General features: G+C 57.3%; 1 protein-coding gene across 5 annotated transcripts in view; it reads left to right on the top strand.

The window, feature by feature from the left end:
* The first annotated feature begins 2,501 nt into the window (after nucleotides 1-2,501).
* Nucleotides 2,502-23,356, top strand: part of ASPSCR1 (ASPSCR1 tether for SLC2A4, UBX domain containing) — a 36,428-nt gene continuing 15,573 nt past the window's right edge. Inside the window, exons 1-7 of one of the 5 annotated variants that reach the window (XM_079132726.1) lie at nucleotides 2,502-2,662; nucleotides 3,697-3,752; nucleotides 6,587-6,701; nucleotides 8,486-8,586; nucleotides 15,543-15,600; nucleotides 17,345-17,418; nucleotides 17,844-18,264. In XM_079132726.1, coding sequence (XP_078988852.1) covers nucleotides 2,561-2,662; nucleotides 3,697-3,752; nucleotides 6,587-6,701; nucleotides 8,486-8,586; nucleotides 15,543-15,600; nucleotides 17,345-17,418; nucleotides 17,844-18,264 — 927 coding nt within the window. In that variant the 5' untranslated portion in view covers nucleotides 2,502-2,560. The other 4 variants (XM_079132727.1, XM_079132730.1, XM_079132728.1 and 1 more) reach the window with 4 other exon arrangements.

Below are 23,356 nucleotides of genomic sequence, written 5' to 3'. Positions count from 1 at the left end.
TGCTGGTTCTGTCCCGAGGGGGACTGGAAGGCAGGGGCATTTCAGGAGCAATGAGCACACTGGGTACCCAGAACTTGCTTCTGAATCCCATTTCCCTCTAAAGGGCAGCAGGGCTTCCTTAAGAAATGGATGACTTTAGGGCTGGAGCAAGGAGGAAGTGCTCAAAGGGTAATGGAAACCTAAAAGAACAGGAAGGGTGTCATCCAACAGTTAGCTATGGATTGGTTTAGAGTATGGTACCAATGTTAGAGCTTTCCATTTTGTGTAACAGGAGGGTGGATCTATTACAGAGTGCCCTTATTCCTAGAAATGCACACTGAAGTTTTCAGTGGCAAAGAGACACAATGTCTCCAGCTTATTCTCAAATGATTCAGAAGAATTTTATACCGAGGTGGAGCGCGAGGCTATGATGTAGCCAATGGGGCAACATGCAGACACATGATTAATCTGGCTAAAAGACATAGAGATTTCTTACAGATTTCCTCTAAGTTTGAAATGATATAAAAATTAAGCCCGGGTTCAATTAAGTTCAATGGCACAGGATTTGCCTGGCATGCACAAGGCCCTGAGTTCAGTCCTCTACCCTGGAAAATAAATAAGTAAAAATAAATAAATAAATAAAAACAAAACCTGGTCCATTGGTGCATGACTATAATCCCAGCAGCTTGGGAAGCTGAAGCAGAAGGATTGCAAGCTCAAAGTCAGTCTCAGTAATTTAGTGAGAACCTATCTCTAAATAAAATACAAAAAAGGGCTGGGGACATGGTTCAGTGGTTAAGCACCAAGGGGTTCAATTCCCTCTATCCCCCCAAAAAAGGAGGGCAAGAGACATAGTGAAGGAAGTCAGTCTCACTGACTAAATTTGAACCAATTTAAGCATCAAAAAGAATAACGAGGGGCTGGGGTTGTAGCTCAGTAGTAGAGCACTTGCCTAGCACATGGGCTCAAGTGTCAGCACTACATAAAAATAAATAAATAAAATAAAGGTATTATTGGTTGTCCATCCAGGACTAAGAAAAAATGAACCAATTAAAAAAAGAATATCAAATTCATGTTAGTGCTTAAGAACATTTTTAAAAAGAGGAAAAAAGGTCTTTGAAGAAAAATTGCTAAATGTAGGAGAAGTGATTGACTTGGAAAGTCATGATTTTGCAGCTATAAATGTAATGGCTCCATTTATCAACTGATGCTAAAATTGTTGGGTAAATGGTTATGGGAAAAATAGCTTATTTATTACATGAAGAAGATGCTGGCCTTGACCATGGTGGACTCTGGCTTACCCCAATTTGACCAAGTGGTCAAATTTCATGTCCTCACGCTCAGGCAGGACATACAGATGTCCTGCATCTCTTGATGACTTGCCATCGGTGCCACTTTGCTGCCCCAAGTGTTTAGCTGGAGGAGCCCACAGTACTGGGGCATGTTGGAAGAAAATAGGCCCAGAGTCTGTGACACTGTGCCATGGATGGCAGGCCATGGAGAGAGCCAGGACATGTTTGTCCTGCCTTGAAGAGTGGGGACAAACCCACCCAGTTTCCTGGGGCAGCATGCTGGGCTCAGGGAGGGTCCCAGGTTGCAGAGTGTGGGCTGTCCTCTCCCGCAGGCTTTCTCACTGCCCGCTTCTACACAGGAGTGTTCATCAGTGTACAGATGTGTGTGTGACATGGATGGTCGTCTTTACCAAACCACAACAGCACCCGAAGGGGGAGAAGCCGTGGAGCAGACAGACAACTGGTGTGACCAGCATCAGGCAGCTGGGCTGGCGAGAGCAGGAGTTCAGGACAGAATTTAGAACTTAGCCAAGCCAGGGCTTGGGGGCACGCCTGTGCGATTGCTGGCCATGACTAGCAGTAGGTGGCTGGAGAGTGAGGGCAGTTTACCCAAAAGATGGGAGCTGGCCGCTTTCAGCCTAGGTGGCTGAAGCCAGACGCCCTCCAACGCCAGGATGCTGCGGCAGGTCCCCTGAAAGCCTCCCCTGAGCACGGGGCTTGGCGAGGGACGTCCTCTAGGCGTTAAGCTAGGTGTGGTTCTCTCAAGGGTTCTGGGACGCGTCCCCACTTCTCTATTCTCAAGTTTACAGAGATCTTTACAACACTTCCGAGAACCGCAGGTATTTCACTCGGCCCCCTTCAGCCACGAAGATGAGGTGGACAGGATAAGGCCAGGAGCTTGGTCAGTGAGGAGAGCCAATGCAGCGGGTGCTTGGTAGACGGGAGGGCGGCTAGGAACAGGCGCTGGAGTGGCAGGGGCAGGGGTGGTGTTGCGTGAGAGCTGGGCACAGAGAAGCGGCGCGGGCGTGGCTGCGGGGGCGGAGAGCGGGGCCTCAGGCCTCGCGGTGCAGACTGGGGCGGGCGCGCGACCTTTCTGAGGACGAGGTGGGCCGCGCAGTCCGGGCCGCCGCCGCGGACACGCGGTTCGGAGGCCGCGCGGGGGCGGGGCCTGACGGACGGGGGCGGGGCAGGCAGCCGGCCCCGCCCCCGAGGCCGCGTGGCTGTGCGTCGCGGCTGTTGCCGATAAAGTTGTTTGAGGGCGAGCCGGCTGCGGGTCACGTGAGCGGAAGATGGCGGCCCCGGCGGGCGGCGGGGGCTCCGCGGTCTCGGTGCTGGCCCCGAACGGGCGGCGCCACACGGTGAAGGTGACGCCGAGCACCGTGCTCCTGCAGGTGCGGCCGCCGGCCCGGGGCGGACGGGGGGGGTCTCCGCGCCGGCCGGGCCTGCGGTTGTCCCGGAGCGGCGGGGCGGAGCCCAGGGCGGGGCCTGCGGCGGCCAATGAGCGCCTCCCGCGCGGCGCCCCGCCCCCCTGGCGGCCCGCGGCGCGGGCTGGGGGGGTCCCCGAGCGGGGCGGCACCCTGCGCAGGAGGGGGTGTCGCGTCGCGCGTCTTCCCGAGGTCCCCGAGGCCGCGGCGCTCCTGAGCCCAGCCTTCCGGGGCGTCGGGCAGGGTCCGCCCCCGCCCCACCGCGTTCTCCGGGACTTTGGATGGGCCGGCCTTCGTGCCCGGAAGCGGCCTGCTGAGTCACGCACTGCACTTTTGCCGGGCGCTGCTTGTGACCTCGAGTGAATTCAACTTAAAAGTGTTAATTTCGCCCCTGCTGTAGGGGACAGCGAGGGTCAAAGGGTCACGCGAACGGTGCCTGTAGCAGGAGTCCAGGGGGTGGAGTGAAGTGGGGGACGCAAAGTTAAGAAGTGGAAATTTTGGCAGTCTGCAGGGCCCCAAGGACCCACAGAGTGACCCTTTTGAGTGACTCCAGGGCTTGGCTCCTGGAGAAGAGGGGTGAGGGTCTGGGGAGCAGGTTTATAAAGGCTGTTAGGCCGCGGGGTAGTCCGCCTCTGGGCAGGTTCGAAGCAGAGGGCAGAACTGAATAGTTTGAACTTTTTTCCTCGGGAGACGGAATCTCAGGGCATGTGATAGAAAAATGTCTGTGGAGTGAGGACCCAAGAGCCCAGAATATGGATAGACTGTGGCCAAAAGAGCTGAGCAAATAAGGCAGGTTGTGGAGGTCCCTAGTTGGAAAAGGGGTGAGTGGATAGAATTTGTGGGTTAGTTGCACAGAGCTTTAAGTAAGCTGCTTATCCAGTGACCTTACACCTGGTTTTGTCTGGACAACCAAGCAGCTGGCTCTACAAGACTGATGTGTCTGCCTACTGGGCAGGTGCCCTGGTCAACACACCGAGGTTCACTGTCCTTTAATCTCCCAGGTTCTGGAGGACACATGTCGGCGGCAGGACTTCAACCCCAGTGAATATGATCTGAAGTGAGTTCGCTTGGGCTCAGCTGTGGGGTCCCAGTCTTGTTTGCTTCCATACCCCCCACATGTACTGGCTCTGGCTTAGAAGAGTCCCCTTAGATCACTTAAAGCAACAGAAGTGTATTTGCCTTTTCTGGAGCCTGGAAGTTCAAATTCAAGGTGTGGCAGGGACATTCTGTGGGGGAGAGTCCTTTCTCTCCTCTTCCAGCTTCTGCAAGCCTGGGTACTTGTTTTGTAGCTGTATTGTTCTCTGGCTTCTCTCTGCCTTAGGAGGATACTTGTCATTGGGTTTAGGCCCACTGGGTAATCCAGGATGATCTCATTCAACATCCTTATTATGTCTGCAAAGACCCTTCTACCAAATAAGGTCACATTCACCGGTTCTGGAGTTAGGACATCGATGTACCTTTTGAGGGCCACCAGTCAACCTGCAGAGGGCTTGAGTGCATTTGGTCGTATTACGTTCCTGGCAGAGCTTTCAGGACAAAGAGGTCATGGGGAAATAGGAAGAAACCCTGCAAATGGGTTGGAGTCTGGCAGCCCTAAGTCCCTGGCATTCCCTGCACAGTTCTGTATGGGCCTAGATCCAAAGAGAAGGCCTCCACCAAATCCTTAAGGAGTCTGAGGCCTGTGGGGGTCAGGACCCTTGTACTCTTGGGTGTGGGTTTCCGTCTTGCCTGTGAAGCTTTTCTCTCTAAAGACAGGTCCTAGCATTATTGTCCTGATGGGTGAGCAGAGTGCAGGAGCCTGCTCTCAGCGTTGTCCACACCACCTCATGGATTTTCCAGGGAGGAGTTTCTCGGGAGGTGCCATCAGGTGGTGCTTCTTGTCTTGTTCATCTGAGAATTTCAGGACATCTGCTCCCAGGGTCGTCCCTGTCACAGAGTGTTCTGCCAACTCTGTTGCCTACAGTCCACACCATGGTGTCTGGTTGGAGCCAATGAGTTGTGTTTTTTTTTGTGGCAGGGATTGAACCCTAGGACACTTAACCACTGAGTCACATCCCCAGCCCTTTTAATTTTTTGAGACAGGGTCTCACGAGGTTGCTTATAGTCTTGCTAAGTTGCTGATACTGGCTTTGAACCTGTGATCCTCCTGCCTCAGCCTCCTGAGCTGCTGGGTTTACAGGCATGGGCCACCACGCCCAGCTAATGAGTATAATTTGAGTCAGCTCCACTGCAACACTGTCAGCGTTTCTCCTGTCTTCCTGTCATCACTAACTGTGTCATTTGTTTAGGAAATGCTGCCACCTCTCTCCTGGATGAGTAAGACTACTCTCTGCCCACTGCTCTTGATTCTCTTTGGACTTGCTGTCGTGTCTTGCATTAGACATTTTAATGGCAGTTTCCAGTCTGCTGGCCATGTTTAAGATGGGTATCAATGTTGCCTTGTTTCATTTCTTCCAAATGCCTTTGGGCTTTGTAAACTGCTAACAGCCCGTTGTCTCTAATGGTGTTTTGCATTTGCAGTTGTTGGCCACTCTGTATTCAAATTTCACATGAATTTCTCTTCCTAGTTCTGTAGTTTTTCCTCCAAACTTTTCATTAAAGTAGAGCCCAGTGTCTGACTTCTGAGTGACAGTAGTTCTTTTACTTGTTCTTCCATTGATTCTCTCTGATCCATGTCTCTCTTCAACTCAGAGCCAGCAACTTTGTATTTTTTAAGATGGGTGAGCAGGGACTTTTCTCGTGTGTGGTCCTTCCGGTGGACCAGTGGTTCTTGTTCCATTGCAGTCCTGGGGCCTGTGGGAACTGGCATGAGAAGGGACAAGTTGGGAAGGCTCCCAGGTGGATTGCTCCTGCCCTGCCCACCCAGCTGAAGGTGGCACAGCAGTTCCCCCAATGCCTGTCGTTTTCTTCCTGGGCAGGTGTTGGCTCCTTGTGAGTCTGTGGCCAAGGTGTTCTCAACTGGGTGTCAGGAGCCGTACACTGAGGTCCCAGTTGTACCTTCGCCTGGCCTGGGTGCCTGCTGGGCTGCCTCTGTCTGAGCTCCTCATCAGAAGGCATGCTAGTCTCCATGGAGGCTGTGCTTTCTGGAAGGGGTAGGCTCTTGAATGCTGATCCAAGACGGGCTCCGGGCTGCTGCTTGTTTCTCCTTCCCTTGGATGAACTCCTCTACTGACTCACCAGAGCTTTTAGTCCTTGGAGCTTTTGAGAGAAACCGCATTGTCTGGGCCTTTGGAAAACCTGTGATCCTCCCTGCCCAGGCTCAGAGGAGTCGTTGGGCTTGCCCTGTTTTCCCAGGGATTTGGGGTAGGTTTTTGCTGTCCAGGAGGCTCTGAGATCTCCAGGCCTGGTGCACAGCTGACCCCCAGGAGACGGCAGAGGAAGGGTTGCTGCTGCAGGGTGGAGGCTTTACTGTCTGCCCTTGGCCTGAGTTCACCTTGAGGATGTTGGGCTGGGCCATTCTGGGTGTGGTTTCTCTAGAATCTGCCTCTTCTGCTTGTCTCCTGGGTGTGGCCTCCTTGGAGGATGAGGGGGGCACTTGCACTGCTGGCTGTCCCCTGGTCACCTGTGTGAATAACTGGCAGTGGGCTTGGTGGAAGGTTGTCTTGTGGAACTTCTGGGACATTCTGCATGTTTCTTTCCTGAGCTCTAGGTCTCTTGTGTCCAGAGGTTCATAATGCCAGTCTCCTGATCCTGTCCCTGTTTCCCTGGCTTTCAGGCTGAGTCAGTGTTGCACTTCTCTTGACTTCCTGAGGCCCCGTGGCTGGGGACCTGGCTCTGCAGGTCGTTACTTTTTTGTTGGGGTCTGCTCGGTGGGTAGCTGCCCTGCAGTCTGGACAGAGTCAGGGCGAGTGTGGTCTGTGGGGCAGCAGGTGACTTTGGTCTGTTCCACAGGTTCCAGAGGACTGTGCTTGATCTCTCTCTCCAGTGGAGATTTGCCAACCTGCCCAACAATGCCAAACTAGAGATGGTGCCCGTGTCCCGGATCCGCGAGGGGCCAGCGAAAATGGTATGTGTCTGGCTGTGAAATGGGGGTGGAGGTGGGGGTGCTTCTCCCACTCTCGTTCAGGCTGGAGCACAGAGTAATCCTGCAGTGGGCTAAGTAGGGGAGGTGTGCTGTCGGTTTGGGCTGTGAGCCCAAGAAGGGCTAGGATAGTCGAAGTGAGTCTGGGGACCTTCCTGGGTCAGGCTGCAGCAACGTTTTCTACCTGGTATGACTGAAACCGGTCATGGTTTTGTGTATTTCTTTTTTCTTTTTTGGTGCCATGTCCATCTCAGTCTGTCAGAAGTGTTTGCCCATTAGGCTGATGTGCCTGGTCATAGAGATTGAGAACCTGAGGAGCCAGGTGGACCCCTGGCAGCTGCTGCATTCCTCAGCCAGCTCATGCAGGGCTTAGGCCTCCTGCACCAGGGCTTGCAGGTCCCTGGCTGCTGCTGGCTGCAGACCCTAAGGTCCAGGTCACTCAGGGTTTAGAAGGTAGCCACTGTTGCAGATGATAGCAGCAGCCAGGGTGATGACCACCCTCTTACCCAGCCCCTGCCCAGGCCTTGGCTCCTGTGACCGCGTTTTCCCTGCGTGGCAGGAAAGTGCTTTCTCATCAGACCAGGAGGCTCCACCCTGGGCGTTAGTAGCTCCCCAAGGCCAGGGTTGGACCATGCCACCAGGACTTGGGTGTGCTGGGGCTGCGCCCAACACTGGTCTTTCTGTTACTGCTGGGTCCTCTTCTACTGTGTGGAAGGAAGCCTGGCTTTTTTCAGGGTTCCTCAAGTGTGAGGGGTGAGTAGAAGGCTGGGGCACCCTGACATGCAGGGCCGTTCCTCCTTTGTGTGTTCCTGGGTTTGATGTGGATGTGCACTTGAAGAAAGAATCCTATGGTGAAAACAACAGGGTCGCTTGACTTGCAGATCGTAAGCCTGGGCCATGTTGTGTGGGCTGAGGGAGGAGCTCAGGTCTGCACCAGACGATCTGTCACTTGGCAGGGGACTAGAAGGAACTTTCCCCTTTGGGTTATAGCCTGTGCCCTGAATGGGCACACAATTATAAATAGTAGATTTGGACCAGGTGCAGTGGCACACGCCTGTAATTGGGGCTCGGGAGCCAGAGGCAGGAAGGTCACAAGTTCAAAGCCAGCTTCAACAAAAACAACGCACAAAGCAACTCGGTGGGACCCTGTCTCTAAATAAAATACAAAAAAGGACTGGGGGTGTGGCCCAGTGGTGGAATGCTCCTGAGTCCATTCCCCGGAGACCACCCCCCAAAGCAAAAAAGTGTTGGGGATGTGGCTCAGTGGTTAAGGGACACTGGGTTCAGTCTCCGTCACCAAAAATAAAAATAAAAAGATTTGGAAAACCAGTGGGTTCAGTTGTGAACAAAATTCAGAAAATTGCATGTGTCAGTTACCTATTGCCTTGTGACAAATTTCCAGAAACTTGGCAACAATTACTGTCTCAGGGTTCTGGGGTTGGTTGGGGCAATTCATCTTGGGGCCTCTGGTGGTACTTCACCTGCTGAATGGAGCTGTGACTTTCTGAGGGGGCCTCTGGCACCGTGGAGCATTTCCATGAGGGCTTCCTCCGGTGGCACACGAGTACCTGTGCGCACAACATGTGCTTCTGCAACCCTCACAGGCCCCTAAGCCACTGGCGTCTCCAGAGTACACAGAGCGGCAGCCGTGCTCCCCAGCGGGTGCCTCCTGGGGAAAGGCCTGTGCCTTCTGCCTGTTCCTGGGACTCAGTGAGGCTCCCTGGGACGGCCGCTCTTCTGATTGAGTTTCTTGTGTCCTGCCCCTCCAGGTTCGCATTGCTCTACAACTGGATGATGGCTCCCGGTTACAGGACACTTTCTGTTCAGGCCAAACCCTCTGGGAGCTTCTCAGCCACTTTGGACAGACCAGGTGAGTCTTGTTGGGCAGGTCTCCAACACTCCCCTGCCCCTCCTGGCAGCTATGCTGCTGTGGCCCCGGGGTCTGAACCCCCCTCTGCTTCGGGCCCGAGCCGGAGTCCGAGTCTGAGCCTCGCCTCCCCCTCATGGTGGTGCTGGTTGAGAAGATGGATGGGATGTGGCGGCTGCCCATTTACTGGTCAGCACCCAGTGCTGTGGGTGGCCAGTGGCTCCTCTTACTGAGCATTCAGGCCTGACAGCTGGCCTTGTCCTTGCTCTCCAAGAGGACCAGGGGCATGCCTCAACTCTGTGGGGACCTGAGAGGCCTCCAAGGGTTTGGCGAGCAGAAAAGGGGACTTGGACTGGTGCCTCTTCACGTGCCTGTTTCCCTGGATGGGACCGGTGTTTGGGGTCCATGGATGGAACAGACAAGAGACTACGTGTGAGCCCTTGGCCGCCACCCTGCAGGTGTGAAACTCCTCATGAAAATGAGGTGTCGTCGTCTTTTAATCCCCTGGTACTGGGGACTGAATCCAGTGGGGTTCTACCACTGAGCCACATCCCTAGCCCTTTTTGTTTTTTACTTAGGGTTGATAGATCATTAAGTTGCTTGAACTTGGAATCCTCCTGCCTCAAGCTCCCAAGTAGCTGGGATCATAGGTGTGTACGGTGTGTCCTGCTGGTCTTCATAATAATAAGGGCATGTGTCAGTTCCTGTCTGTCCATCTGTGGCTTCAGCTTTATTCCTGAATGTGTAGAACTGGTGGCCCTTTAGTCTGGTCTTTTCATGGTGGGATGGAATCTTTATTCACTTTAAAAGTCTCAGCAGCAGAACAGGAGTAGTGCTTGCTGTGTGCTGTACATTGCTTGCACTCTCAGTGCCTCTGTGGCCCCAGCTGTTCACGAGCTGGTGTATCTGGAGCTGAGAACAGGGCCTGGGATGGAGGCTCGTGTGTGGGAAAGTGGCTGTGCATGTCAGAGGCCCCCGTAGCGAAGCCTGCTCTGGGTGGGCGGAGTGCCCAGTGTCCTCAGCTGCTCTGAGGATGAGGTGCTGGGGTCCACAGCCTGTGCTCTCGGCAGCCCGACAACAGCAGTTTTGTTGGAGCCCAGTTTGAAGGTTTAAAATGAATGGAGGCCCTGGGAGTCACTGTGAGTGGAGACCAAGTCTGTGTAGCTGTCCGAGAGGCTGTGGGTGAAGAGGAAGACGGCCTCTGCATTGAGTGGGAACTGCAGCAGTCACGTCCTCAGAGGATGTGCAAGGTCATTAGAGGAGGCTGTGTTGGAAAGGAACATCAGAAGAGGTGGGTTCTGGGACTGCAGGTGTGCCTGTGCCAGGGCACCTCAGGCAGCGTGTGCTGGTCAGCAGCAGCTGTGGTCACACACAGTCCCTGCCTGGCCTGCTGGCTCCTCCTCCTGATTGTGGGCTTCAGAGCAAGAGTGTGCAGAGCCTGCCAGGCCTGTGGCCAGCACACGAGACTGGCAGGCTCCTGGCCATTGCTGGTCATTGCCTCCTGGTGGGTGTGTGACTGATTCCTCTGGGGATAGAAACTGCACCTCCTTGGTGTGTGGAGGAGCTGTGGGGGCCCTAGTGGAGGGCGGAGAGAAGAGGGCAGAGGGTCAGTCATGAGGTCAGTGGGTCCTTCAGCCTCTGGTGTGGGTCTCTGTAGTACAGCACAGAAGGTTCGAGAGCCCAGTTCAGGGTGTGAAGGACCCTTGTTAAGGGTCCCCATTGTGAAATACAGGATATGAGGACAAAGAGACTGTTCCACACTGTGAGGGAGGGCAGGTCTGGGACCCCCGGCGTGGAGAAGTGCCTCCAGAGTCTTGTGGGAATGCCCGCTCTCTGGAATTCCATACCTTTTCAGTGTTGTGGAAGGGTGAGGGTATAATCCAGAGGGTTTTGGATCCCAAAAAGGTCTCAGTTTTGCCCCATACGCCCCTAGGAAAGCCTCTGCACCTCCAGAGAGTGGGCTGCAGGCCCCACGCTTGGTGCCCTCCAGGCTCCCCTTGAGGAGTCAGGTGGTGCCGACAGGCGGCACGCAGGCAGCCCCAGTCCAGAAGTGCCTCCTAGGCCAGGTGCTGCCAGGGTGGCATTCCCGAGGCTGCGTGGCATCAGCACACTCACCTCGCGGACTGTGCCTCCTTTATTGTCGTCTCAGTGGTAGGTGGGTACGAAGACCAGGGCTTGGCCCCAGGTACCCCGGAGTGATCTCTGGGGCAGGCTGAAGGTGTCCACAGAAGCTTCCTGGGTGGTGACTGTGAATGGTGAAGTGTGACTGGAGGGAAGGGTGGGGTGGCCCTTCCACCAGCACAGGTGGGGCCCACAGAGGCCACCGTGCCTGGAGGCTGCGCCTTGGGTCTAGGTTACCGTCGGTGTCTGTCTCACAGCCCGTGGACATGGGAAGGCTGTGGGAGGAGGGCTGTGCCTGGCCTTCTCTCTGGCCGGTGAACGTCCAGACACCCCCTGGAGAGAGTCACAGGCGCCCTTCCCACTGCCCTCTGCTGAGGGACATGACTGCTGTCTGCACCTGACCAGCTTGCTGGAGCTGGCAGCCGACTGTTGCCCAGCCTGTGGCTGGCACAGGCAGTGGGAGTGGGCTGCTGGTTGCACATCACCCTTAGCTCCTCCCTCAGGATCTGTTCCAGAGGCAGAATTGCTGGAGCAAGAGGTATTTTGGCTCTTGGGATGCAGAACCAGTTCTATCTTTGAAGCTGGTGCCCCTCACTGGAAAGCAGAATGGAGGCCCTGTGTGGGTGTGTTTCTAGCTCCGTGGTGAGGGCTCCGTGCCCAGGGAGTGAGGCTGTGGATGGGGCAGAGGGTCAGCTGGGAGCTGAGACATCCCTGGTCCAGAGAGGTCTGCACGAGGTGAGGAGGAGTGTGTGTGGTCTGACTCTGGGACCCCTGGTCTCCACGGAGTGGGGCAGGAGGGAAGCTGACTGCCCCCTTGGTACTTCTGCAGGACAGAGAATATGAGAACCACACAGGTGCTGTGCTTAGGTGGGGACTGTGGGCCACACCCCGCCTGGGAGCCCTGTGGAGGTCAGCATGGCATGTGGGGTCTGCTTTGGGTGTTGGGGACCACCAGGTGGTCTCCTGGGCTGGAGGCAGTGATGGTGTTAGTAGGGGGGCTTCCTTCCCTGGCCCCCAGCCTCTGGAGCAGCTCTGGCCCCTGGGAATACCACAGAAATCTTGCTCATAGATCACGAAGAAACTCAGAATTTCCTAGTACCTAAGGAGAAAGTAAAAACACATATGACGATTTTAGTAATATGTTAATTAGCTCAGTATTTTTAACAGGTAATCAATAGGAAAATGAGGTCACTGATGTGGGTCACTTATGAGATCACTTGCGAAGTTTTGTATTTAAAATATTTTTAGTTGTAGATGGACACACTACCTTTCTTTTATTTATTTGTTTTTTGTGGTGCTGAGGATGGAACCCAGTGCCTCAGGAGTGCAAGGCAGGTGCTCCACCACTGAACCTCAACCCAGCCCAGGGAAGTTCTTAACATTGGGCAAGAACGTGAGGAGCCCTTGCTGGCCTCTGGGCTGGACCTTCCCTGCGGACTGGGGTACTCTTCAGTAATGAGCCGAGGCACCTGCAGGTCAGGGTGTGACCATGGGCAGCCTGGGAGGAGCTCATCTGAAGCCACATGCAGAAGTCAGGAGCTCGCGGAGGGGGTGCTGGGGTTCTGTGGGGAGCCCCAGGACTGGTGGGTGGAGCTCGTGGAACAGGTCAGGCAGCATCCAGCTGCCCCATGGGCGTCCCGCATGGCAGCCACTGCGCAGGCAGAGTTCTGCATGACCGTGTGAGCTGGGAGGAGGCAGGGGCTGGAAGCCACCTCGGGCTGAGCGGTGCTGTGAGAAAGCCCGGCTCTCGTATGTACGGGGCAGGGATCCCCAGTTGGGAGCTCACTGCCTGGGCGTCCAGGTGGCCTTCTGCCTCCTCCTGTTCCACTGTGGCCCAGCCTGCCCAGGCTGCTCTCCGAAGTCAGTTTGGGAATACTGCAGGGTTTCGTAAATGTCACATCCAGGGACCGAGGGCGTAGGGACGCAGCCCCTCCTGTTCTCCCACCCCCTGCTGTGCCCTCTTTGTTGTGCCCCTGCCCCTCTGCTCCCAGCCTGGGCTCATGGTTGAGCCCTGCCTGACTTGCACCTTCTGTTCCCTCTGTTAGCGGAACTACATTTCCTGGAAGGCCAGGGGGTCTTTGGGGGTCCCCTGGGTGTGGAGTGGCTGCCAGTGAGAACAGGGCTCTGCTGGGGCTCCGAGGACAAACCTGTGGGCACACCCAGGGTTGGTTTGTGTGCCCAGTGACCAGCTGGCTCCGAACGCCTGGCCACAGCTGCTTCTCCTCTGGACTCTCCCAGGCTCAGCTGCCTGGGCCTCCCTGCTTCCTCCAGCCTGAACACGGGGCAGGGCGCATGGGTCCGTGCTGTCATATGGCAGGTGGTCGAGACACCTGCTGCCCTTGCCTGGCACTTGCAGGCCCTCTGAGCCAGGAGGACTCACTCTGCCTGCGGTCACGGCTCTGGTGATCTGGCTGGCTTTTGTCAGTGTGTGTCATTCTTGTGTGGGGAACACAAACTTTTCTTGGCAGTACGTTTGTACCAGCCCTGGTTTGTTCAGGCCCGAACAGGTGTTACAGACACCTGCCTTATCTCAGCCTTGTCCCCAGCACAGGAGCTGGACTCTGAGTGGGCAGATGGTCTGCCCCTTAGGGGACGATGAGCTTTGTGGAGGGTAGAACTTACACCTAAGGCCAGCAGCAGTGGCATCTCTGCCCTGACCAGGAAAGGTTTGCTGGCCTTCGAGGGAACGAGCGCTCACCAGTTCCCCAGCACCCTCTCGTGGCTGAGGGGTGCCTCATGTTGACTGGGGGGCACCCGGGAGCCATGTGGTACCCCTGGTTTTGTTTTTCACTCAGAGTGTGGAGTCCAGTCCACCTGACCCGTGGTGCAGGGCCAGGTCTGCAGAACCTGGGGGTCTGTGCAGGGTGCACGAGGAGACCACCCCAGGCCTGCCAGCCTGGCAGAGAGCCCCGCTTGCTGATCTGAGTGGCTGAAGGTCTGGAAGGGGTCTCGGTGTGCCCCCCCTTGGCCCCTGGCTGCTCCTCGGATCTTGCACAGGTGAATCTGACCTGCCTTGTTCCTTCTGGAGAAGCCACCTGTCAAAGCCAGTCCAAGCTTTGGGGCTGCACTGCTGCGCTGCACCCCTCTTTGCTACTGTGGTCCCAGGTGTCCTGTGGAAGGGCTTCAGGGAGCTCTGGCCGTGCTCAGTGGGCATCAGGGCCGTGGCAGGCCCAGGTTGAGTGGTGCGGCCAGCTGTGCCATCAGCCCGCTCCCTTCTGAAGCAGGTCACGTGTGTGTCTGTCACACTCAAGAGGCCGGCCCTTGGCTTCCCAGACTTCTTCCTGGCCGGAGCTCCCTGTTTCCTTAGGTCGTGGGTGAGGCGGCTGTTCTCGCTGTGACAGAGTGCCTGGGAGAAACTACGTGACAGAGGAGAGGTCTGTCTCGGCTCGTGGCTTCAGAGGCTTTAGTCCACAGCCGTGCAGCCCCACGCCTTGGCCTGTTGTAGCAGTGCTTGGTGGCAGAGGGTGTGGTGGACCCAGCTGCTCTTTGCAGGGCTGCAGGAGTGGGGGAGCCGGTCGGAGGGGCTGGGGCCAAGTTCGAGACCCCAAGGCACTTGCTGCGAGCACCCACTCCCTTACTGGGTCCCACCTCCTAGTCTCCACTCCTCCCAGGGGTCCCCTCGAGCTGTGAGTCTGCCTGGGTAACCCAGGAAGAGCCCAGAGCCCTGGCGAGGCAGACGCCTTCCCAGGTCCCCCCCTGAGCAGTGCTTGCTGGGGAGCCACTGTGTGCTGATGTTTCCTGCCTGGGTGGGCCCAGTGCACTGCCCCTGGCCCTCCCAGGCCTGCAGCTCGTCTGAGCCTTGCCTTACCTGATCTTTGTGCCCGCCTTCTCGTTGCCAGCTCGGTCCTGTGTCTTGCTATCCCAACCCTGTCCCTCTGTTTGGGCCCATGGTGGCTGGCTGACGTGGACAGACAGGCCTGAGCTGAGTGGGGACTCAAGGTGGACCACGTGCACGGCCCTCGGTGGGACAGTGGAGGGGCAGCGTGGGGAGGGTCCATTTGGGTCTGGTGTTTCCGGGCCGGTTCCTGCTCTTGTTCCCAGCTGGGTCGGTTACTGGGGGCTCTGTCTCCAGGCCGCCATCTGGGCAGGCGTGGGTCAGTGTGTTTGCGTGCCACTTTCTTACTGTGTAAGGTCATCTTAGGAACTTGCCCTGTCCCCTCGACACCACGGGTGTTTAACTGTGCTTCACAAGGAGGCGCCACCGTCACTCCATCCCTGAGATCACCCACTGGGCTGTGGTGACGCAGTCCAGCCCCTCAGTTATGGGGTGACTGCAGTGTGTGCTGTGGGTTGGCACTGATGCTGCAGCACTGAGGCCTGCCTGTCCACCCGGTATACCCCTGTGGGTTGGGCAGAGGGGACAGCCTGTGGCCATTCTCAGGGCCTTGGGGACTTGACCTCTTTGCTTCAAGTCTGCCTAATGTCTTTGCACCCTGAACTGGTCCTCGTGGTCTCAGGTCAGTGGCCCTCCGAGAGGCAGCTTGGGATGAAAACCCGGATCCCGGGACCCCTTGTCCTTGTCGCAGGCCCCTGACCTAGTGTGCAGCAGAGCAGAGCACCCTTGGCAGCGTGCCGCTCCTGGGGTTGTCCTGGGCCGCTCATCCCTCTTTCTTGAGGCTGCATTCTGATGGCTGAGGCCCTTCTTCAGGCTCTGCTCGGCTGCCTGCTGCCTCCTCCCAGTGGTCAGGGGTGGTCAGGGTGTGGGAGGCTTTGCCAGGCTAGGCTGCCTGGCTGAGGGCTGTCAGAGCCCTGGGGCCTCCTGTCCCCCGGCTGGGCTGGGTGCCTGGGGTGCTGGCTGACCCACCCAGTGGGCCCTGACCTGTTCTTTCCCCATCCAGAGAGCACCTGCAGCAGCCGGGCGAGGCGACCCCTGTCTGTGTGTACATGAGGGACGAGGTAGGTGCCGCCACCACCCCTGCCACGCCACACTCCAGCCCGCCCAGCCCGCCTTCCAGGCTGGAAACTCTGCCACCGTCTTCAAAGCGGCAGCCGGGGCAGCAGGCTCCTGAAAGCCGGCGTGTTTTATGGAAAGAAGCGGAACAGCCGGCCCCGCTGGAACCAACCGCGGCCGCCCCGGCTGCTCCCGAAACCTCCCTCAGTGGCCTGTTTGTTTTTTCAGCCTCTCTTAAAGCCCAAGAGTTACAAAAGTGGTTTCATTTTAATAAATATTTGCTTTGCTCTGTGTTTTGATCTTTTCAAAACCAAATGCAGTGTGGCCCAGGCAAAGCCTGGCAGCAAGGCCTTGCCGCCTGCCAGCCTGCCCGCCATGGTGGGGACCCTCCTAATGCCGGGTCCTCTGGCCTCACAGGGGCTTTTTGTTTCAACTCTGGCCCAGTGCCCCTTGCTGGCTTGGGGCGGGGTAGGGGGCACTGTCCCTGAGGGGCTGGGACAGCCCTGGTGTGGACAGGACTTCCCCGTTTGTTCCCCTTTGACTTTCCCTGACCTGAAGCTGTGAGGGGCAGGGAACCGTGAGGGGACCAGGAAACCGCGGCTACCGCGCTGTCTGGAGAGGAGACCAGCCACCAGGCTCTGGGACCCGGATCTGGCCCCACACTCCAGCTGTGGTGTTGGGCCGAGGGCAGAGTCCAGCCCTCAGGGATGAGCCCCTCTGGAGGCAGCTTCTCAGAGTCAGCGTTAGCTCAGCGGGTGTAGACAGCGGGGCCTGAGCTGAGGCCAGGAGCGACTCTTGAGGGGTGTAGCTCAGTGGTAGAACACGGTGCTGGGTCCAGTCCCCAACCAGACTAAACAAAGCAAAAGTGACCCCTTGAGAGGGGAGGACCTAGTGGACAGGTTGGTCTGAGGCAGCACTGGCCTGGGGCAGCTCTGGCTGCATTTGGGCGTGGTGGGCAGGAGCTGGGCTTTCCACTGCAGGCAGGCTGCACAGTGGGTGCTCTCACCCTGGCCAGGCCAGGCGAGCCTGTGAGGCTGAGTGTTCTGACATGGGGCCCCTGTGGCTCAGAGGGCTTTGAGGAATCGGTGCCGCCAGCCCCCTTGACTCTGCAGAGCGTGGGCTCCTCCACAGAGGCTCCTGGTCCTGCTGGAGCCTGGCCAGCAACTGTGGGCAGGATGAACCTGGCTGGGACCCACCTGGCCTCTGGCGTCTGGACCCCTGAGGCTGAGGCCACCTGCTGCAGTAGACTGGGAGTGCTGGGGAGAGGCTTGGGGCCCTTCTCTCAGTGGGCTACCCTGGACAGACTCAGCAGTCATTTTGGCCAGTGGTGGCCATGGGCCTGGTGTTCCCAGAGCAGCCTGGGCAGTGGGTTTTGGTGGGGTGGGGCCTGATCTCTGCGTTCTCATCCATCTCAACTGCCGTTGGCTTTGGGCAGCGCTCTGGGCCTCAGGACGGCCCCCACCCAGCCCGTTCTTCTCTCCCTGGCCTCAGTGGGCTCAGTTCACAGCTGAGGAGGCCAGGCCAGGTGGAGAGACAGATGGTCGTGGGTCCTCACCAGCTGCACAGCTGGTCAGGTGGCTGGACCTCGCGGAGCACACTGTCCTGCTGAGCACAGGGCAGAGGAAGGCCTGGGTGGGAGAAGACACTGGTCAATGGGAGCCCTGCCTGAGCCAGTGAGGGCTTGGGGTGTTGTCCTGTGTGTTCTCATCTGGAAGAGGGACTCAAGAACCCCGTTTGCTTTTCCTGCAGGTGACTGGTGGAGCGGCCCTTCAGAGCACAACACTGCAGTCACTGGGGCTGACCGGGGGCAGTGCCACCATCAGGTAAGGACAGACAGCTACAGGGTTTGGAGTTCCATTTAGTTAAAAGAAAATGTGATCTCAGCCAGGTGCAATGGCCTCTCTAATCCCAGCAACTTGGGAGGCTGAGGTAGGAGGTTTTCAAGTTCAAGGCCAGCCTCAGCAATTTAGTGAGAGCTTGTCACAAAAAAAAAAAAAAAAAAAAAATGAAGAGGACTGGGCTGCACCTCAGAGGTAGAGCCCCTGGGTTCAATCCCCGTGTAACACAGAACAAAACAGAAAATCCTGAGGTCCAAAGGAGAGAGAGAGGGATTGTGGGAAGTTGGAGAGGAGGTGCTGGGGCTTGGGGGCACGCCTTCTTCCACTGCTGTGGTCGGTGTGCTCAGGGGGGTGATGCGAAGGTCCTGTCCTCTCCTCTGTGGTGTCCACTCGTTCTCTGGCTCCCGCAGGTTTGTCATGAAGCACTGTGACTCTGCAGGCAAGCAAGAACCTGGGACTGTGGGGAGCGAGACCCCAGGAAGCCCAGCTGTCTCTGCATCGGCCACCCAGGCCACCGGCAGCCCTCTGCTTCCCTTAAAATCAGAGGAGCTCAGCAGGGGTGGCCCAAGCTATCGGGATGAAGCAGGCACCTCAGGGACCAACCCCACAGGCAGCTCAGAGCCAGGAGACGCTCCAGCACATCAGAGCACAAAGGAGCCTGTGCCCACCCCCTTTGTTCCTTTCTCTGGTGGGGGGCAGCGACTGGGGGGCCCTTCCCAGGCCTCAAGGTCTCTAGTCTCACCTTCGGCCAAGTTGCCCAAGTCCTTCTCCAGCCCCGGAGGTCCCTCCAAACCCAAGAAGTCAAGGCCTGGGGAGGAGCCCCAGCAGGAGGTAAGGGCGTGGTGGACTAGGGGGACCTCAAGCTGGCTGCCAGCCCCATCTGTCTCGGTGGTGGCTTGTTCTGTTGTGGTCTGTGCCCACTGTTGGGTGAGGGCCTGTTAGGTGTGTTTGATGCGCCCCAACAAGCCCTCTGTCTGTGGCGGCACCAAGTGTTTCTGCCACTCTGGCGCCACCCTGGAGCCGGCCCGCTCCCTCTGCACCGCTTTCTGCCCAGCTGGGAGGTTTTCTGTCTGGGGATTCAACCCAGTAGTGCTTAGCCATTGAGCTACAGCCCCAGCCCTGACGTGGAAGTCTGGTCAGCTTGATAAACTGCTGGGAGAGAGCGTGCGAAGCAGCGGGGCGGCTGCCGGCCTTGGTGACGCCTGCGATGTGCCCCCTCCCTGGCGCCTGCCTTGTGAGGCGTGGCTTCTGTTGTGCAGAGCACGCCTGTGGTCCTGTGACATCTGGCCAGTTTTGCCAAAGAGTGTGTTGTCTCAGTCCTGGGAGCCATCTTTGTGTTCCTGTGACTGGAGCTATCACCTTTGTCCCTGGGTCTCGTTGTCCTGCCACCTGAGAGATGGAAGGGGCCCGGCCTTTTGGATCACACCAGGTGGGTGGCTGAGGGTGAATGCACGGCTCCTGAGAGCAAGCTCCTGTCCAGCCTGGGGCTGCACATCTGCAGGAGCCTCTTCTGCATCCTGGTGGGCCCTCAAGGAATGCCAGTGTCCACCTTCTGCCACCTTTCCTCCACTGGCCAGTGGCTTGGGCTAGCTCCAGGTGAACCATTGATTGGTTCTTGCCTGGAGTCCCGTCTGGCACCTCTTCGACTCTGCAGCTGAGGTCGCATGGTTCTTCCAGGCTCCGTGGGAATGTGTGAGGCCAGCGTCCTCTCCAAGCGATGCTGTGTTCATCCCAGTGGGCTCTCGCTTGCCCTCTGGGTGCCACGAGACCCTGTATGCCCTCGGAGTCAAAGCTTCCTTGCTGATTTCCCAGGGAACACTCAGGTTCTTGGATGTGCTGCGTTCCTCTTCCCCAGGGCTTGGTTCCAAGGAAGGTTCAGGAGTCCAGCCAAGTAGGCTCTGTCAAGACTCGAGCTCGTGGCTTCTGGCTCAGAACTAGGGAGGGTCTCTCCCTCTGGCCAGCATCACCTGAAGCTAGTTGTGCCCGGCCTGGGCGTGGCTGGGCCTGGTGCCTGGTCCTGCATCCTGAAGAAGGGAGCTTGTTTGGAGAGGATGTTAGGTTGTGCCCTTTCTCAGCACACATCTCCTGCCTTGGTGTTAGGGACAGCAGTGGACACATAGTGTCCTGACCCTCACAGCATGACCATGGGCCAGCTCCTGTCCTGCCTGGGATAGAGCATCTGCAGGTGCTGCCTCTGCACACTCCCTGCAAGTCTTGTTCCTCACGCTTCAGAGGCAGGAGGAGAGCGCCTTCCTGAGATGCTGGTGTCCTGCCTGGGGTTGTCCCGGCCCCGTCTGCTCCAGCTGAAGTGACTGTTCGTTCTCATGTGTGTGGATGTCCTCAGGGTCTACCTAGATTTTATTTGGTAAGAAAGGTCCTGCTACCAAAGAGAATTTGTGACTGGTGAGTTCCTGGTTGGTGGCAAGCCACTGGTGGGTCTGGGGAAGGTGACATGAACTCTCGACACGGTGCTTCCCTGGAGGGCAGCTCATGCTCGTGCGGCCTGGGTGGTGCCCTGCGCTGGCTGGTCTGCCTGGGCGTGCGCTGACATAATCTCAGCTGCTGGTGCTCGTGCTTGTGAGGTGGGACTTAGAGGGGCGGTAATGCCGTAGGCAGCTGGAAGGTGACTTGTCATCCCCAGAGAAGTGGCCCCAGGGATGGAGAGGACCAGGAGGGAGCCACAGTGAGTCCCAGGTAGGCCTGGGTGCCGAGTAGCTCTGGCTGGTTGCTCTGGGGAGCTGCCGTGTTTGTTGGGAACATCTCACCAGAGCCTGTGGACACTCACGTATTGGGCGAGACGGGTCACGTGCTGTGGTTGGACACCTCAGGAAGGAGTTTCTTCTGGTCTCTAAAGTGCATGGAGATGTGCCACACTTCAGCTCAGAGGAAGAGCAGGAGGGTCCTGAGTTCCCCTGTCCCCATGTGGTCAGGTGTGTCATGGAGCCGCCAGAGAAGGGCCAGACCCGGATGATGCCCTCTCGGGGCACTTGCCTCTTAGAGAGCAGGATGCATGCAGCACAGGGACAGTGAGAAGCAGCCCCTGGGGTGCATGGGCTTGTGAACAGGCCCGGAGGAGAAGCCCTTGTCTCTAAAGAGCAGGGAGGACAGCGCCAGCAGGTGTTGGGGACAGCTCCCTGCTCTTGTATTCTTTCTGCAAACAACACGTCCTGGGAGCAGGGACGACAGTGCTGCATCAGGGGACATACTTCAAGGTTCCGTGTTCGAGTCTGATTCCCGCTACCTTCATTCATTTCTTAGTCCTCCGCAGCTTGGGCAGCGGGTGGGGAAGACTGCCTGGAGGAGGCAGCTGGTTCTGCCCAGTGTGCCCTGGAGGCTCTCGTGTGTTGTCTTAGAAGCAGGGAGGGGTGTTGGCTGTGGTGGCACATGCCTGTGATCCCAGTCTCAAGAGCCCGAGGCAGGAGGATGGTCGCTTTGAAGAGGCTGTAAGCAACTTAGTGAGACCCTGTCCCTGTCCCACAAGAAAAGTGGAGGTGGGGATGTGGCTCAGCAGCTGAGCGCCCCTGGTCCAGTCCTTAGAACCAGAAGGATGAAGCAGCAGAGAGGGGTGGGTCCTGGCTCCAGGGCCCGTGAGAGGCGTGCTGGAGACGGAGGCTCCGGCTCTGTCCTTGTTTTGGTCTTCCTAACGCAGTCATGCTGAGGGGGTTGAGGAGGAGAGAGCAGGGAGTCAGCCCCAACCCCTCCACTCTAAAACTCACCTAGAAGTGTCTGACTTTCTTTCCAAAGTCCTTTCCTGGTCACATGTGTCCATGTTTGGAGCATGGCACCCGTGTGTGTGCGTGCATGGGATCTGTGCACACGTGTTGCGCGCTCAGGTGAGTGAGGACTTGATGGTGTCCCTCAGGTCCGGGCCCTTGCCGGGCCTGGTGCTTGCGGCCTCCCTGCTGCAGTGCGTGCTTCACTCCTGGGGGGTAGCCCTGAGGTCACAGCAGGTGGGCTCCGCTCTGGGCTCCTGTGCTGCCTGCTCTCGCGCCTCACCGTTTGCCCACGTTTGCTGGCTTTTGCTGCGTTAGGTTCGTGTGTGTGTGTGTGTGTGTGGTTTTAGATCAGTTTTAATGGCTGACAGCAAAATTGTAGGGAGGGGACAGATTTCCTGTATACCCTGTGTCCCTCCCAACAGCCCCTACAGAGTGGAGCATTTGTTAAGGACAGACCTGCAAGTCGGGTGTGGTGGCCATGCCTGCAATCCCAGCCACTCTGGAGGCTGAGGAAGGAGGATCACAAGTTTGAGGACTGCCTGGGCAACTAAGCCAGACCCTGTCTCAAAATAAAAAACAGATTCAAGGGCTCGGAGCGTGACCGGGTGGCGGAGTGCCCCAGCTTCGGTCCCCAGGCCTGTCTTTTCTTCTTCTGGGTCCCTGTAGGCTGACGCAGCACTCTGCCCTCGGACCCTCGAGGCCTGTCCTCCCCAGGCAGGTGCTCCTGCCCTGCGGCTCCTATCACCAGCCCCACCCTGCGGCTCCTTGCTGCAACCCACACCAGCCTCACCTTGCTGCACGTTCCGCGGCTGCGCCGTCTGCTGGGATGGGTGTGGACTGTGTCTTGGGAGGTTTGGTGTCTGGCTCGCTGCCATCCTTGCTGCCGCTCCCGCGTGCTGCCATCTCCTGCCGGATCACTCTCACTTCTTGGAGAAGTTGCTTGTGCCTTTGGACGTTGTGGTTGGTTGTCACCCACCTTGGCTGTGCGGATCCTGCGTTGGAACAGTGTGCAGTCTGGTTGCTCAGCTGCACCGACCTTCATTCCTGCGGTCTGCTTGCAGGGTCTCAGCACCCTTCCTCACCCCGCGGCCGTGGCGAGGTCAACCTGGGGTTGTCTTCTCTTAGCTCCGTGGCTTTGCCTCTCACGCAGTGGCCTTCTACAGGTCACTGTTGTGCACCGCGGGACAGGGTCTGGCTGGATGTGCTGGCGAGTCTGCCCATCAGCGTGTAGCTCGTGCTGGTTCCGGACGTGGTTGTCTCGAGCGACTGTTGCAATGACACCTCTCTTTGCCCTCCTCTGCCCAGAGGTGACCTCTCTATTCAAGGACTTAGTCCTTTGAATTCATCCTAGAACACCATGGAAGTCACTGGAACTCTTCGTGGGATTCCTTGAGCCTCTCTTCCTTGGGGAGCATCCTCTCATCCGCAGACTCTGCACCTTTCCACTCAGCATTCTGTCCTGCAGGATTCCGTCAGCTTTTCCCGTGCAGGTCGCATGTAGACTTGGTGATTTCCTGGATACTTGGGATTGTTTTCCATGGTGTCCAGTTCCAGTGAGGTGTGGACAGCCCTTTACCAGTCCTGATAGCTCATTAGCTTCCCTTGGGGTCTTTGTAGTGAAGCTAGATGTGTCTTTTTCCTCTGTGCCTGTCCTCTTATCTTTTTCCTTGTCACTGGTGTTTGGTGACTGGTAGCAACGTGAGTAGATTTTAAGGGTATCTTGATCTAAAGGTGTATGGCTGGTTTTTCTTTAAGAACGATGTGTGCTATAACAAGCCTTTGTCAGGCTAAGGATGGTGTGATTCCCGACTTCCTGAGGTCTTTCCTGTCGTGCATATATAGGTATCACAGCTTTTTCTGCATCACTCGTGGTGTCTCCTTTTCCCGTCAGCTCACGCGTGACGTGAAGTTCTGGGTGGCTCTGGTGTCGAGCCATCCTTGCATTCTGGGGTCCTTCGGTAGCCAGTGGTGTGTTTTGTTGGTAGGCACGTCAGCTGGCACTTGGTTTCAGGCTTGACCTCTGCATCTGCGTGAGCCTGACTGTCACTTTCTCTCACTGTCTTTGCCGACTCGGAAACTGAAGGTGTACCAAGCCTTGCAGGCCCATTTGTCAGAGCCCTGCCTTTCTGCCTGGAATGCAGCATTTGTACAGGGGCCATCCATGGCAGGCGGTCTTTGCTGCCTGCTCCTAGCTCTGTGCCTGGTGC

Source organism: Sciurus vulgaris (genome assembly GCF_902686455.1).
Source record: "Sciurus vulgaris genome assembly, chromosome: 3".
In the NCBI taxonomy this organism is placed as follows: Eukaryota; Metazoa; Chordata; class Mammalia; order Rodentia; family Sciuridae; genus Sciurus; species Sciurus vulgaris.
Note: the sequence above shows the minus strand (reverse complement) of the source record. Positions and strands in the feature narration are given on the sequence as shown.